The following is a 16,136-nucleotide window of genomic DNA, read 5'->3' as shown; positions in this document are numbered from 1 at the left end:
GCTTGCATATCGTGGCTGTTGTGAATAATGCAGTAATGAATGTGGAAATGCTGACATCTCTCCAAGATAGTGATTTCATTTCCTTTGAAGCATACCCAGAAGTGGGATTACTGGATCATGTTGTGGATCTCTGAGCCCTTTCTCCATACCTTGCCCTATGTGTCTCCTTCATCTGGCTGTTCCCTGCAGGTCTAAACATCTTAATCTAGTGAAGAAAATGTTTCTCTGAGTCCTGTAGCAAATTAATTGAACTCAAGGAGAGGGTCATTGGAACCTCTGATTTATAACTGGTTGATCAGAAACAGAGGTAGCAACCCGGAATTGCAACTGGCATCTGAAGTGGGGGGGCAGTCTTGTGGGACTGAGCCCTTAACCTGTGGAATCTGATGCTCTCTCCAGATAGATGATATTAGAATTGAACTGAATGGCAGGACGCCATGCTGGTGCCCCAGAATCCTTTGGTGGTATGGAAGCCCCAACCCATGACACACGCAAGTTGTAATTAGTGGTCAGAACCACCTTACAGCCACACAACTACACCATGTCTTGCTGAATCATTTGAAAGCAAGGGCTTGATATTATGATATTTTGTCCCTAAATACTCAGGATTTATCTCCTAAGAGTAACATTCTCCCATATAACCTCAAAACTATTATCCCTCAATTTATTAATATAATTATCTAGTAGATAGTTTCTCAGAAACTCTGAGCTCAAGTCATAAATGTACTTTTCTTGAAAAAACATAATTGTAGCAAGATCTCCTAGCTAAATTGATTCTAATTATGCATCAATATTTATTTTTCATGAGGGAATTAGCTTAGGTCTTGTGTTAGTTTGACACAGCACAGTTTAAACCAGCTACATGTTTCCCCAAGTAGCTTGAATGCTAAATGCAGATGTTGATTGATTCAGAGAGCAATCAACCTCATCAAAACCATAAAACTGTCATCTATTAGTTGGCACAAATTAATATTTCAAGACATTGGCAGAAATAATCTTTAAACAAAAATACAAAGTAATACATATCAGATACAAATAGAAACCAACTGATCTATTACTTAGCTATAACAAGCAAGATTTTATTATATTAGAAACACCCAAATGTCCTCCTCGGAGATCAGAGCCAGAGGCCTGTTTCTAGCTGTTAATTTCTTCAGCTCACAAAGACCCTCCACACTCAGCTCTGTTTGAAAACCGTATGTTTCCCCTTCCTTCCTGCCACACATCCCTCTTCTCTGTTGTGGGAAGAAACTCTTCATTTATGTATGGGAAGTTTCTGTCACTGCCATGAAATGGCTTGTGCTGAACTCGACTTCCTTTTCTGAATTCCTTGAAGGCCGGAGCAGGTTGGCAAGGCTGTATTTTCAACTGCAGACTTCCTGTTGCCCAACACTCATAATCTGTTTCTGCAGATTATGAGTAAGACTAAAGTTCTTGCAAGATGATACATTTTCCCATGCCAAGCATTTACACGTTAGTGAAGCCCAAAAGAGGAAAGAGGAGGAGGAGGAGGAGGAGGAAGAGCTGGAGGATGGACTGGCATGGCGAGACTGGTACAGGTGTAGAGGGAAGGCAGCAAGGGGACCACTTTGGGGCCACTACTCTGTAGAGTTCTGGTCTCGTGTAATCCTCGCAACCTCTCTGAATTCAGGTAAAATTATAACAGTACGGAGAGAAAAACCCTGGAGAGGGAATCTTTGCTTGAGTTGATAGATTGACTTGGTTTATTGGCAAATTCCACTGAAGAGAAAGTGACTGTGTTTGTCCTTTTTAGAAGCTGGGCTCCTTCTCTGTCAAAGCCCAGGAGAAGAGCTGTACCCTACTATTTTACTGGATGCTGGAATGGTGGTGAGGTCACAGGGAGGGCATGATGGGGAAATGCCAGCAGGTGCCTCAGGAAAGAGGAAGAGATGCCAGGAATCCTGTAGAGAGAGGGGTGGAAGTTTTTCTGTTGCTCTTGCACAACTTGCTGGGTGAGGCTGTTCCCTCCCTCAGACGCAGCTCTAAAATCGAAGACGAGGGGAATGCATTTAGAGAGCTGTGTCATTCTGGTCCTGAAAATTAAACTGACCTTTCAAATGGTATGTCTTAACGCGTTTCTTCACCGGAAGGTGAACGCATGGTATGATGCGCAGAACCCACATCCCCAGAAGTGACGGTGATTGTTCAGACTTTGTTCCTGGCATTTCCTCCAAGGAAAGGAGGAAGCTTGTGCTGTGAGGCTGTTCGGTCACTGTGACTCGCTCTGACTCTGACACCCTTGCCATGTCCATCGAAATCAACTTCCAAAGAACGCCCGTCTAAGGGCTGGAAGGGGCAGGAACCCTCTGTTTCTCAAAACCATCCCATGTGTGAGTTTGTTACATTCGTGCAGGTCATGCTGAACCGTCCCCATCTATGCCCCCATCCAGGTTTACTGCTTTCTTAGACGTGCCCCACCCGTTCGGAGGACAGAGATCTTTCGTTAGAGAAAGCACAAGGCCAGAGAAGGTGTCTCTGTAGTAAGCAGAAATTAGGGGAGGATGCCAAAAGGCTGTACTCGGCCTGGCCAGAGCCTGAGGAATTAGGAAATAGAAAAGAATATACAAATATCAAAAAAAAATTTTTTTCTATGTTCCATTAGTACAGTTATTAGTTATATACCATTGAATGCTCCTTGAAAGTCATTATTACCATGATTATTACTGTGGCTAGCTCTATAGTATTGAATACTGTACTGTCAATATTACTATTATCAGTTACCTATTTTCGAATGCTCCTTAGAAGCAGTATAAGCCTTTTATAAACATTTTCTCTAATCTTTTAAACAAATCTCCAGTGCCAATATCGTTCCCCTATTTAATGGATCAGAAAACTGAGATTTAAAGAACACTTGTCGAATAACACAGAGGCCATAAGTATTGAGGTGGCAAGTCACCCGTAGAACTCTGTGACTCCCATACTCTCCCAATCATGAGTGTGTTCTATTCGTGATTTTTTCTGAAGTTCCTAGGAGTTTAGAAAAAGGGGAAGTGCAAGCACATTTCACAAATCTACAATCTGTAAGCCTCACTTCCTGTGTAGCTGTAAACACCGAACCAGGGAAGAGCTGGCAACTTTCAGAAGATGAGGACAAGTAAGACATTCTGACAGGACTGTATGAGAAGCCCGAGTTAAAACCCCCTGGGAGTTTCTGAGAGCTCAGCTGGGACCAACGGGCAAGATCGAGGGCACAGGTAGGCAATGCCGAGAGACACTTCGTAGCTCCCCAACCCCCTGCCGTGACTCCCTCAGAGGGGATATTTGATTTGAGAAAAGAGATACTAGAGTCTTCTAGAAGTAGGATGGGCAAAGGGAAGGAGTATCTGGTTTTAACTGTTTCTGCCATTTGCTAGCTGCATGTTCTTGGTGAGTCCCTTACCTAAGGTCACATGATTAATGGCAGCAGGGATTTTGACCCTTCAGAGGTTCAGAGCCAAAACTGGGCCTTCCATGGGCCGAGAACAGTGCAGCAAAAAGAGGTCCAAAGCGAGGTCGTGGCCACTAATACCACAGGCAACGTGGTCCTTCAGGCCGGCGAGTGGAGGGTCCAGGCTTTGAATGTAGGTTTAATGACTCCAAGTCCTGTCCTCATATTACTGCCTGCTGCTACTCTCCAAGGAATAAACTCTGACATGAGCTGCCATTGCCAGGTAGGGGGTGAATTGTGCAAAGTCTCCAGGTGGCTGGGGTTCGCCCCTGGCTCTACAACCTCCCAGTTGTATGAACATGCCTGAGTGATAACTGCAAATATTCCTTCAGTATTAATTCTATGCCACACGTCTATGTAAAGTGTGTATCGTTTCTGTTCATAGTAAATTTTTTGATTCTGAGTTTCCCTAAATATTGCAACTACCTAACTAAACTAATGTCTAGGGTTGTTGTAAGGATCAAAAGCACTACAGGATAATGTGTAGTAAAATACGATAAAAACATCCAGGATTAATGCTAATAAATATTATTATTACACCCCAAAAAATGAGTTAAGTAATATGAGCAGTGCAGAACCTGAATAGGAAAAGGCTGATGAAAAGAACCCTTATCAAGCCATCTGACGACTGGCAGGAAAGTTTGAGGAGAAATTTATCAAATATAGGGCAATTTAGTTGTAGGTAGGACTAAAGAAAAGAGATTTCTACAGATTGCGAGTTTCGTGTGACCATTTGCCTCTGAACACTGAGACCTCTTGAGATTCATGCTGTTCCGTCCCTGTGGTGGGTCTATTACCTATGGAGAGTGGACTATGCCAAACATTATGGGAAACTATTCATGAAACCAAGATTTCATGGTTTTCACAGCTTCGTACTACCAGTTCCCTTCCCTAAAGGACAGATCAGATCTGGACTCATGGGCAAATACTGGCTTATGGTTTTGGGAGCCAGACCAGGGAGTTCTGAATTTATTTTCTCCTCCAGCTTCATCATGATGTCACAACCAATGGCCAAAGAGAACATCGTAATTCTCACAGCAAATGGCATCGACCTCGCCCAAGCAGATGAATCCAAGTCTGCCAACCAGAGTCAGGGTAGCCTGAGGAAACATCTACAGGCAGAGGTCAAAGTTTTTGGGGTAAGCTCGATTCAGAAGGTGTTGGAGTGGGAAGGGGGAGGAGCAAAGGGAAGAAACTACTTACGTCTTGGGAACGGAGATCCATTGTCAGAGGGATTCGAGTTGATCTAAGACCCATGAAAACCATTTGGAGACCCATTTGAAACTTCCCCAGACCTTTTCCACATAACATGGCATTAAAAATGTTTTTCACTCTAACCCAAAATGAGCAATTGTGTTTTTATTGTTGTATTTTTGTAGTAGAATACTTCTCTACATTTTCTTTCTTAAAAGACCACTTTATTGAGGTGTAATTGGCATACAAAAAGCTGTACATCTATATATTTTTTAAAAGTGATAATTATATATTTTGTATACATTTTTTTTCTATGTGTTCACCAATTACATGCTTAATAACCTGATAGGTTTTTTGAAGAAAATTTCTCCCTCACTGCAAATTACAAGAAAAATAAACTTCCTTTCCCTCTTTTCTCCTTCTCGTTTGAGAACAGAGATGATATTTACCTTTCGTTAGTTTCTCCCTTCTCGTACATGACTTATTAGAGAAACTCTGTGGAGTGGAGGCAGGAGAGGAGCAAAGGATCTATCTAGGACTGGGAGGGAAGTATAGAGCTTTGCTTCCCAGATTTGTCTCTGAACTTCCATGATCAGTTTGCAGAACCTGGTAGGACTGATGGCCTATATCAAAAATACGATCCCAAAGGCTACCATGAGGTTCCTGGGACAGAAGTTTAAGTCAACTGCTCGGTGACTATTCATAGAGCCTAAGTATCTGAAGAGAACGTCGAGGAGGAAAACTCGACCTTTTAAGATAGAGCTTCGGAATCCTCGGCTACGGGGACGTGGACCGAAGAGGTCACCGAGCTGGCCAGAGGTCCAGGCTCTTATGTTGTGGTGTCCAGTAAGGCCTCAGGGAAATAAGGAGGGGCTTCCACACTGCCAGCGCTCAGGAGAGCGTGAATGCTTTCGGATGTCCCCTGTTCCCATAAGAGATGGAGGAGAGTCGGTAGTGATGAAATTGGAGAGGTGGGGAAAACAGAGTCTAGCACTGAGCGCGAGCCGGGACAAGAGCCCCGAGCAGACGGGGTGAGAGAGGAGGAATGGTGCAAGGCATGCTCAGTGCCTGGCAGGCGGCCCGAGACAGTGGCTTCCTGTGGCACGACAGCGTCTCCTCCCAAATGTCTTTCCACAGTTCTCCCTCTGGGGCTTTTGTAGTGTCTGTGTCTCCCTGGGATCCCGCAGAAGGTGATAATGCATGAGCATGGGGGGGGAGCAGTAAGAGGCCCTGTCTTCATAAATGCCGACTTTAATCCTCGATCTCCCTTCTTCTTCCGACAGACCATCCAGATCGTGTGCGGGGCCATGGTGCTGAGTCTGGGAATCCTTTTGCAATCTGCTCCCTTCTCTCCACATTTTACCCACGTGTTTTCCACCCTGTTGAAAGCTGCTTACCCGTTCATCGGAGGCTTGTGTGTGAGTCGAAACCTGAAGGAGGGCGAGATGGGGTGAAGGCCGGGCGAAGGTGGAGCACAGACGCCAATAGTTTGGGCTCTTCCCCTGTCACCTTGCTACGTTTCTGTCTGCCAGAAGCAAGGGGTCCGTGGCAGAACTTCTGCGTTCGTAGCCTAAGAACTGAGTGGGGTAGGAGGACGGAAGCCACCCGGTTTTAAATCCATATTTTAGCTGGCTCAAATTATCATTTCTTTTGAAGATCATCTTACCTTTCACCTCATCATCTGGAGTTATAAGGAGGCTCATGGCTTCTCTCCGGGTTTAAGGAAAACCCATGAGGGAAGATAAAGTTGGGAAGGAGCCTTCTATACAGTAAAATGAGCATCGGGGAAAGAGACCAGACATTTACAGGGCAAACCACACGTTTGTGAGAATCACAGAAGAAGAAGCGCTTTTGTCTTTGAGCGCTTCGAAAATGCTCTTTGCTGCACTTACTTGGTGGTACCCAGGGCGCACTGAGCAGATGTCTATGCTTTAGTGATGGCTTGGGAATCCCCCTGAAACAGTTTCGAATCCATGTGTCAAGGGGATGTTGGTAGTTCTTTCTTCAGAGAAGAGCCTTCTTCTAGATCGATGTGGGGAGACTTTCTCTCAACTAAGCTTCTCTTTCGTCATGTTTTTCCTGTCGGCTTCCCACAACTCAGTAGCTGTCAGTTTCTTTGATGCTTCCACAAGTCCACCTTTTCCTTATCTGGTTCATTTTCCTTTTGTTATTTAACTAAAGTTGACACTGTTTTGGATGTCACAAGTTTTCCCTGAAAGGTCTTTTTTCTGTTCCAAGATCCCCGTCAAAGAAACTACATTACATTTAGTCATTATGTCCCCTTAGGTTTGTCCAAACTTTCACAGACTTGCCTTGTCCTCGATAATCTTGATGGATTTGAGCAGCCCTGACCAGGATTTTTTACAGAATGTTTCTGAACTTCAGTTCATCTGAATTTTTCTCACACCAACACTAGGCTGATGGGTTTTTAGGTGGAAGATGACAGAGATGACGTTTCATAGTAGCGGTAGATGCTATCGCTCTGATTTGTCACTGATGCAGTTAACCTTGAACGTGCAGGCTAAGGTCGTGTCTGCCAGGTTTCTTCTCTGTAAAGTTACTCTCCTCCCTCTTCTTCTTTTTTTTTTTTTTTTTGGAAGCCCAGCCCACATTCGAAGAGGCCTCTTGTCTGATTTTTAAGGCCCGGGACTTCTTCATGCAGACCTGAGCGACTCAAAGCTGAGAGCGCCAGAACTACAACTTTTCTCCCTGTTTTGTCCCACTTCTCCGTCGTCAAGGGATTTTCTGTGTCTTGGCAGTCCTAAATCTACTCGTGATACTCTAGGGAGTGGAGATAACACCTTTGATTTCCCGTACACAGTCTTTAAGGTTCTCTGCCAACCTTATTCTCTCTCTCTGTTCTCAGTCCTCTTTCTACCCTCGCCCGGGGAGCTGCCGACTCAAACGTGCATCTGCACTCTCGTGTCTGTGAGCTTCCCCCATTGTTCTCTCGTTCTTCTCTAGAAAACGTCTGACTCCAACATGTTTTTTCTCGTTTAAAGAAAAACGTTCTATCCTGGCTTTTAAGACCCTCGTTTTTTAAATTGTTTATTGGGGCAACACTGGTTAACACAATTATATAATTTTCAGGTGTACATTATAATTTGGCATCTATATATTCTATGATGTGTTTACCACCCAAAGGGCAGTTTCCTTTGGCTACTATATATTTGATCCCCTTTACCCACTTCGCCCTCCCCTTACTCCCCTATAATTGACTCCTTTTACCCCTTCTACCTCCCCCTTCCTCTCCCACCCCCTACCCACTGGTAACCACTAGTCTATTGTCCATGTCCATGGGTCTCTGTTTGTTTGTCCTGTTCATTTGTTGCTTTTAGGTTTATAGCCCACATATAAATGATATCATGTGGTTTTCAACTTTTTCTGTCTGGCTTATTCTGCTTAGCACGATTATCTCAAGGTCCATCTGTGTTGTCACAAATGGCAGTATTTCATCTCTTCTTATGGCTGAGTAATATTCCAGTGTATATATGTGCCACAGCTTCTTTAGCCAATCATCTATTGTAGGACACTTCAGTTGCTTCCATGTCCTGGCCACTGTGAATAATGCTGCTATGAACATCAGTGTGCAAATACCTTTTCGGATATGAGTTTTCAAGTCTTTGGGGTAAATACCCAGTAGAGGAATTACTGGATCATATGGTAGGTCAATTCTTAGTTTTTTGAGGAACCTCCATACTGTTTTCCATAGTGGCTGTACCAGTTTGCAGTCCCACCAGCAGTGTATGAGGGTTCCTTTTTCTCCGCATCCTCTCCAACATTTGTTATTACTTGTCCTGTTGATAATAGCCATTCTAAGAGGTATGAAATGGTATCTCATTGTGATTTTGATTTGCATTTCTCTAAGAGCTAGCAAATTTGAGCATCTTTTTCATATATTTGTTGGCCATTTGTATGTCCTCTGGGGAGAAGTGTCTGTTCAGGTCCTCTGCCCATTTTTGATTGGATCGTTTTTTTTGTTGTTGTTGCTATTAAGTGGCATGAGTTCTTTGTATATTTTGGATATTAAAGGCCCTCATTTGTTTATTGGAATAGATTCCTACACATGTCTGCCTTTTCTCCTGCTTTTCTGAATATTCTGTGGGCAAAAAGGGACATATCTATATTTAATTGGGTCTTGGTATCATTGGTCATTGGTCCCCCAGGGCTTCTCCCATGGGAGTTTTCCATAAATGCCGTGATAATAACATTGTTGCTACATCTGTACATAGACACTGACTTGACCATTTTTTCTCCTTTCTGAGTAGTTTGTCATTTCTGGATCTCTATCAATCATCACAGAGAAAAAATCCACTAAGCCTTTGGTGAGTATGAAAACAATAACATCAAAATGAGCTCTCCAAGGCCCATCTCTGCACTTTGCAGAGTCAGGGCAGATGTTTGGCAGAATTAGGAAATGACCCTTGGCCATCTACAGTCCTGTCCAGTGTGCATTTCTGCAACTGCTCTACCCTAGATCACAGTCCACATCTGGGTATTGCATCATACCCTGGACCAGTGCCCAGGAGATTATTCTGGAAAAAGTCAGCCTCCTTATAATGCCCTTTTGATAGTAATTGGCCTTCAAATTTAGATCTTCAATGACCAAGAAGCTGACTGTGTTTTAAATAAGTCTACTTTTATAGATTCATTACTTTAATCCATCTGTTAAAACCCTTGAGAAAACCCAGTTAAAATGTTGCTCGTGTGAGGAATCATTTCTCATTCTTTTATCTCTCTGATCTGAAAAGTAACACTCTCGTTGGATTTTAAAATGAACACTTGACTCCTGAAAGTTGTCGTTAGTCATTTGCATAAGCTAAGAACACAACTTCACCTGCCTTTAACTCTTTCCAAAGAAAACCAGAATTGGAAGTGACGGGAAGAGGAAAGCTGGATTATAGGGAGAAGATTTCTAACCAGTGAAGGTGCACTGAGTCTTTCAGTTCTTAGTCCCTCAGGCCAGCTGGACAGAGGGAGGGCCGTTGCGAGAACGCCAGCAAGGCAGCAAACGCAGAAACTCGATTTGGAACCTTCGTCTGAAAAAATCTCCCGAAGGCAGCAAGACATTAGAGAATGTGCTCAGGACAGTGCCAATATCTCTCTTTCAACAAAATGTAGCGATGATTATTTGGAACCCGCACCGAGACCCCAAACTACTCTACAAATGCCATCCAGTAGAATTTTCTGTGAGGATGGAAATGCAGCTTCTATGCTGTCCAATGTAGTGGTCAGGTGTGGCTACTGATCTCTTGAAATGTACCTGGCGCAATTGAGGAAGTGGATCTTAAATTTTATTTAAGTTTACTTTGAATCTAGGTGGCCCATGTGGCTAGTGACCATCATATTAAGTAGCACAATACAAGAATAATGTTTCTAGGTTTTCCAGGAGGATCCTGTGAAGTTCTTACTCTAGAGAAAAACCACAGTGAACTTGGCAGCAAGCTCAAGGATACAGGGTGAGGTGTTAAGGACAGGCTCAGGCTCACCAGCACCATCTATCTCATAGTAAATTCCACTGTGGTCGCACATTATATCAGCCCTTTTTTGAGATCGAGGAAGAGTGTTTTCCCAGAACTTGATTTTAAGAAATATTTATTCCAGGCATTGTGACTGTTGCTGGCTATCAGGAGGTGTAGAAGCATGTACTTTAGTCATTATTTGAGAAAATTGGGATTTGGAGGAGTAAAATGCTCTCTCCATGTGCCTCTGCTGCGCCCTAAAGTTTCAGCTGCTGAGTCCCTAAAAGAAGAGGGGCCTAGATGGGATTGAGTTATATTCTAATTTGTGACTATTGGGTGTGCTCTGGACCGTACCTAATTATAACTACAGCTTTCAGAATGATCTTAACTTGCTTCCCCCTTCTGTGGGTTGAGGTAGAAGGGAAGCCATTTAGGAGATTAGTTTATTTCTTCCCCTCACTTCATAAATGTAGAAACGAGACCCAGAGCAGGAAATGGAGGAGCTGAGTACTCAAGAAACTTGAGCATGTCAGAGGCAAAGATCGCTGTGACCTCAGCGTCCTGACCTTTCTTTCACCTCCTGTTGCTGCTCACATATTACACCATCCTTGGGCCCAAGTCTAGAACTCTGTCTGCCGCCATCTATATATGGCCCTGGACATGGACAACCAGAGCCTGTCCAGACTCCAGGGCCCGCCTGAGACTGAGAACTGTGTTCCCAGGCTCATTTTGGGGTGTGTGTGTGTGCAGTTAAGAGAGGCTGTGTGCAAGGAAGCGTGGTTTGCTTCATCTGCTTCTTCTGTGTGGCCAATGCTGCCACGAGGGGTTTCTGAGTTAGCTGCGGGAGAGAGAAACTATATCCGCCTTTTGGTCATACTCTCTTTGGGATTCTGCAGGCATAGCCTTATGGAGCTCTGCTGTCAGTTCAGGGTAGAGAATTTAGCAGAGCAACATCCTCGGCCACCTTATTGAAGTCCTACCTAATGGGGAATAGTTCATTGATTTATTTGCTTAGCTAACATTGACTTTCTAGATTCAGAGATGTTGCTAGTCACTAGAGAGACATCCAGGTTTAAGTCTATCAATTTTAGACCTCCTCAAGGGACACGGAAAAGAAAAGATATTTTGCAACGGACTGGCAAAGGGGTAAGAGACATGCGTTGCTCATTTGGAGCGATCTTTACTCAGCATTTCTCTTCCAGGTTCAGAGCAGCCTGGCTGCAAACTTCCTGAGCTCTCTGTCTGCTCTGGTGGGTTTCATCCTCCTCTCTGTCAACCTGGCTCTTCTGGGTCCTGCTCTACAGAAGTGTGACTTGGACAAAGAGAAGCTACTATCGGAATGGCAGACTTCTAACCATAATTTTTACCAAAATGAGATGAACTGCCTCATTGCCAATGACACTCTGGCTGTAAGTATTTTTTGATGGGATCCTCCAATCTCATGAGGTTTCTTAAAGACTTGACTTCTTGTTATTCCTTCTTTTGAAAATCTCTCTGATTCTTTCTGGTGTGGGCATTTTGGGGAAGGCCAAGGCAGTATAAAGGAGAGACTACATGACTGAGATGAAGGAGGTAGGCCATGTCATTGCCCACTATAGGCTAGAACGGAAGAGTAAACATCAAATAAGATTGACAGTGAAAAACTAAAACTTACTGTCGATAGTTTCTTACTAATCGAACTGATTCTATTGTTAGAGGCATAAAATGTGAGTTTGTCAAACTGAACATCTTGGTTTATGGAGTAGTGAATTTAAAAAGGCAAAATAGCAGAAAGACCCAGGTGATCAGGAAATGCCAACAAGAAAACACGGTATGTATGTGTGGTGGGGTGTTAACTGGGTCTGAGCAGACTTCAGGCCCAGCACTGAGAAATGGAGAGCAGGAAATATGGGGTTTGGAGGTGAGGGCTTCTCCTCCTTCCAGAGACCAGTGTTGAGTAGCATTGATCAGGCCAGAAATCAACATCACTATTGTTTTCCCCAAAACTTACAGAAGTGAGATTTATAAAATTAGAAATATAGGGAGACGAAGAATGTTAACTAGTAACGATTGTCCTTATTGGAGGACAAAGTGTGGCTAACAAGAATAATATGCTGGAGCATTAGGGCCATGGTTTTGGTCACCAACACATTCGGGGGTGGGGGGAACAAACAGGTCACATAAGAATAAAAAAGATGCAGAATTTTTATTGTCCTGCAATCATAAAAGTGCGTTAAGTCAAGGACACAGTTGGAGAATGGCCAGATAAAAGCAGAGTTGATTAAGCTGGCCCCAGATGCTTTTCTCTAGATTAATGATGTTTTAATAAGAAAAAATACATGCAAACAAGGCTGATAGTAATTAGTAGAAACCAACATGCGGCAGAGACAACTCTGCCTTGGAAAAAATTCTGCAGTGACGCTTGGGAACGATTTGTGTGGTCGCTGAAGTATGAATTCATAACGGGATCATTTTTTTCATGGTAAATAAAGGGATTATATCGAGCTTGCTTGTTGGGAAAATTTCTAGGTAATGTAGACAAGTTCCATTTCCTCTTTAATTGTGTGTAAATAAGCCAGAGGTTTGTGCAATCACATCTCCTCTCGTTCTATTGGCTGGTCAGCTCCGCATAAATGATGCCTCAGGACAGAAATGGTAGCACTTACCCTTCGGTGTGGCTCCCCCCTTCAGTTGGTTTGGGTTGTTAACAGCGATGGCAGTTTACAATCTGATTGTTCTAACCCTTGCTGCCATCAAGAAAGGCTAAGGAGACACACCCCAAGGGGTTCAGATGGAGAGAAGGGGCATTCACATTGAATTTTATAGAGGGCTTGCCCAGTCAAAGCCTCACTGATTCTCACAAATCTCTGCGAAGGAAATATCATTATGCACATCTGATAAATGAGGAAACGGAAGCTGGAGGAGTAGAGACTCTCGCTCAGGTTCATGCCGCAGCTGAGCAGTAGAGGTGTGGCTCGAACGGGAACCTGGCCGCTCGGTCCTGGGTGTTAGTCCACCGTGCCCCTTCGCCGAGTGAACGGTGTAATCAGATTTAGCTGCACCTTAGAGAGGTAAGAAACGAGTGTGTAGAGTGAGTTAGTTGACTTAGTTACTGCTCATCCCTCCTCTTCTTCCCAAGGAAGTAAAGGAGCAAAGGAATTAAGTTGAGCCAATTGTTAGGTATGAAAGGAGCAGGGTTCTCTTCTTGATGGCATCCTCGCTGCATCTCTGATGGTCGAGGTGGTCTTCGTGGCGACGGGCACCTCCCGACAAGGCGCGAAGGCTTTGGTTGACTCAAGCACCACCAACCTCGTGTTTCCTGCATTTCAGGGAGTACTGTCTGTGATGCTGATTTTTTCAGTGCTGGAGTTCTGCCTAGCTGTGCTCATGGCCATGATCTGGTGGAAGGAGTTTCACTCTGAGTTTCCTGGGGTGAGTGTGATGCCTCGCCTCCCTGAGTCTTGCCTGGCGTACCTCTGTTTCTGGGTTGTGTTGAGCTCATGTCAGCAAAAGTGGCAGAAGGGTCCATTAGTTGCTGGTCGTGAGATACAAATGGGGGGTGGCTTGCTGGTGATGGATGACAGATGATGGAAGCAGACTGCGATCGAGTCTCTGACCAGCTGAGGAGTCGCTGCGTGGCAAAATAGTTGACTCTGAGAAATCAACTATTTTGTAAAGGCAGAAACCTGGGAAGTTAAGTGATTTGCCGAGCATTATGCTATGAGTTTGTGCCTGTGCTCGTCAGTAGAACGTGCCATTTGCCTCTCTTCCGGGCAGAAACACCTTCTGCCGCAGCCGCTAGTCTCTTTAACAGTCTTGACTTGGTAAAGGGCATTTGCGCATGTGGAGGGATTCAGTCAATGTCCTATGATCTGATTTTCCCTTTCTGTGATCTTAAAAATTTTTTTTCTCTTAAAATAATAATAAAAAAAAATGTGTTGACTCAAATTTCATGGGACACCACCCTAACACCACCTCAGATTCATGGCTTTATTTAACTGAATTTAAAAAGTTTTGATCTATCAAAAATTTTCTTATAGAAAGTAGAATGGATGCTAGGCTGATGAATATCAGTTATTTAAAGAACTGAATGACATGGTTTACTAATCTTGGAATACCTAAGAGTTCTATATTTAAAGTTTGGAGGAGATGGCATCGAGATAAAGATACACATTAAGCTGAATCCAAGTGACAACTGAAAAACTAACATATTTTGTTTTTTTTAGAGTGTGCTTTTCCAGCCTCTGAGTGACAAGGATAAATCCGGCATAGTTGCAGAGGCAAATTTTGGCTGTGGATATGAAAAACTATCGAATTCTTAGGGGAAAAAAAAAAGGAAAATATTCATCAGAAATTGGTTCTTTATAATAATGTATGGAAACCAACCGAAGAAACCTAACCAAGAAAGCAGTTTGAGTTCCTTGAAATGTACACGTTTATGTAATGAACATTTAAAAACTATATATTTGTTTTCTTGTCATTGAATGTATGTTTTCAGGGGGTTGATCTCTAGATTTGCCAGATATTGACTTCAACAAAAGCACGGGACTATAAATTACCATTGATTGGACTGGCCAAATAGACATTTCCCAGAAAACTAGGCAGAATGGTGATTCGGTGGATAACGACAAAGTAAAGGAGACAACGTGTCCTCGTACCCCTTCACCGCCAACGAGAGTCAACTGATTTACTGCGGTGTTCAGACTCTTTCATAGTAGACACGAGTCCTTCATCACACACGTCACTCATTAGTGCACGCAGACGGCCCCCTGCAGTTAAGTCTCAGGACCTATTGAAGTACATGGCTTCAAAATGAAATTTTTATTTGAGTACTATGATGTGTGTGCGTGTGTGTATTTAACTCTACCTAGCAATTAACTGGATTCTAACACTACCTACTTGGAGGTCGCATCCAATCCCACAGGAAAAGGGCTCAGTTTTACAAGACTCTCCCCAACCCTCCCAACCCTGCAGCCCTGCATCCTTCCACCCACGCCCCCAACACCTCAGACGCCAATCGCAAGTCTAGGTCATCACCTGTGTTTCTGACCCACTGGAAGCGATAGAGTGGAGGTTCCTAAGCCCCCTTCCTTGGTTTCGATTAATTTACTAGAACAGCTCACAGAACACAGGAAAACATTTACTTGTTGATTACCTGTTTATTATAAAACGATATAACTCAGGAACAGCCAGTTGGAGGAGATGCATATGGCAAGGCTTGGGAAGAGCTGGGGATATTCCATGCCCTCTCTGAGCACTCTGTTCTTCCCAAATCTCCACATGCTCACCAATCCAGAAGCTCTCTCAATCCCGTTCTTTTGGGTTCTTATGGAGGCATCATCGGACAGGTATGATTGATTACATCACAGGTAATCTGTGACTGAACTCAACTTCCAGCCCTTTCCTCCTCCCCAGATGTCTGAGTAGAAATGCAAATTCCGACTGTCTAGTCGTGTGGTTGGTTCCCCTGACAACCAGCCCCTATCTGTAAGTTACCTAAAGGCTTTCCCTAAGTGACCTCGTTAACATAACAAAAGACAGCTTACTGCTCTACCACTTGGGAAATTTACTGGTTTCAGGAGCTCTGTACCAGGAAATGAAAGGAAAATCAAATATATGTATTATTATAAATCACAATATCGCAATTACTTACTTTTTGAAATTCACTTTCCTAATTTCCTTTTAAACACAGAGTAAGTCAACGATAGACATAAACCTAAATTCCAACTTCTTTCCTCCTCATCAAATATTCAAACAAAACAAACAAAATCTAGCCGGAATACTTACCGTCTTCAAGAGACAAGTTCCTGTTTTCTTCTGATTTCAAAATAAGAACAGTTGTTCAAATGGAGATGTTAAGCCTCAACACACCACACACACACACACACACACACACACACACACACACACGTGGAAATACATCCTCAATGTATACTCATCTGTATTGTTTCTCCGCCTTCTATAGGCTTTGAATATTCATGTGACAAAGGAGGGTCAGCAGATCCTTCTCTGAGCATGATGCACCCTCCCTCAGCCCAGTCTAGTAAACTTCA

General features: G+C 43.5%; 1 protein-coding gene across 2 annotated transcripts; it reads left to right on the top strand.

Moving 5' to 3' along the window:
- Positions 1-3,033: 3,033 nt before the first annotated feature.
- On the top strand, positions 3,034-14,544 carry LOC107497349 (membrane-spanning 4-domains subfamily A member 6A). 2 transcript variants are annotated; one of them, XM_016119047.2, is made up of 7 exons: positions 3,042-3,215; positions 4,434-4,587; positions 5,926-6,060; positions 8,911-8,967; positions 11,307-11,513; positions 13,414-13,515; positions 14,310-14,544. In XM_016119047.2, the coding sequence occupies exons 2-7, from the start codon at positions 4,441-4,443 to the stop codon at positions 14,403-14,405; spliced, it is 744 nt and encodes a 247-aa protein (XP_015974533.2). In that variant the 5' UTR covers positions 3,042-3,215; positions 4,434-4,440; the 3' UTR covers positions 14,406-14,544. The 2 variants fall into 2 exon arrangements, with proteins under 2 accessions (XP_015974534.2, XP_015974533.2); XM_016119048.2 differs by lacking the exon at positions 13,414-13,515 and having other exon boundaries at positions 3,034-3,215.
- Positions 14,545-16,136: the final 1,592 nt, after the last annotated feature.

Source organism: Rousettus aegyptiacus, unplaced genomic scaffold (assembly GCF_014176215.1).
Source record: "Rousettus aegyptiacus isolate mRouAeg1 unplaced genomic scaffold, mRouAeg1.p scaffold_m13_p_5, whole genome shotgun sequence".
Classification (NCBI taxonomy): domain Eukaryota; kingdom Metazoa; phylum Chordata; class Mammalia; order Chiroptera; family Pteropodidae; genus Rousettus; species Rousettus aegyptiacus.
Note: the sequence above shows the minus strand (reverse complement) of the source record. Positions and strands in the feature narration are given on the sequence as shown.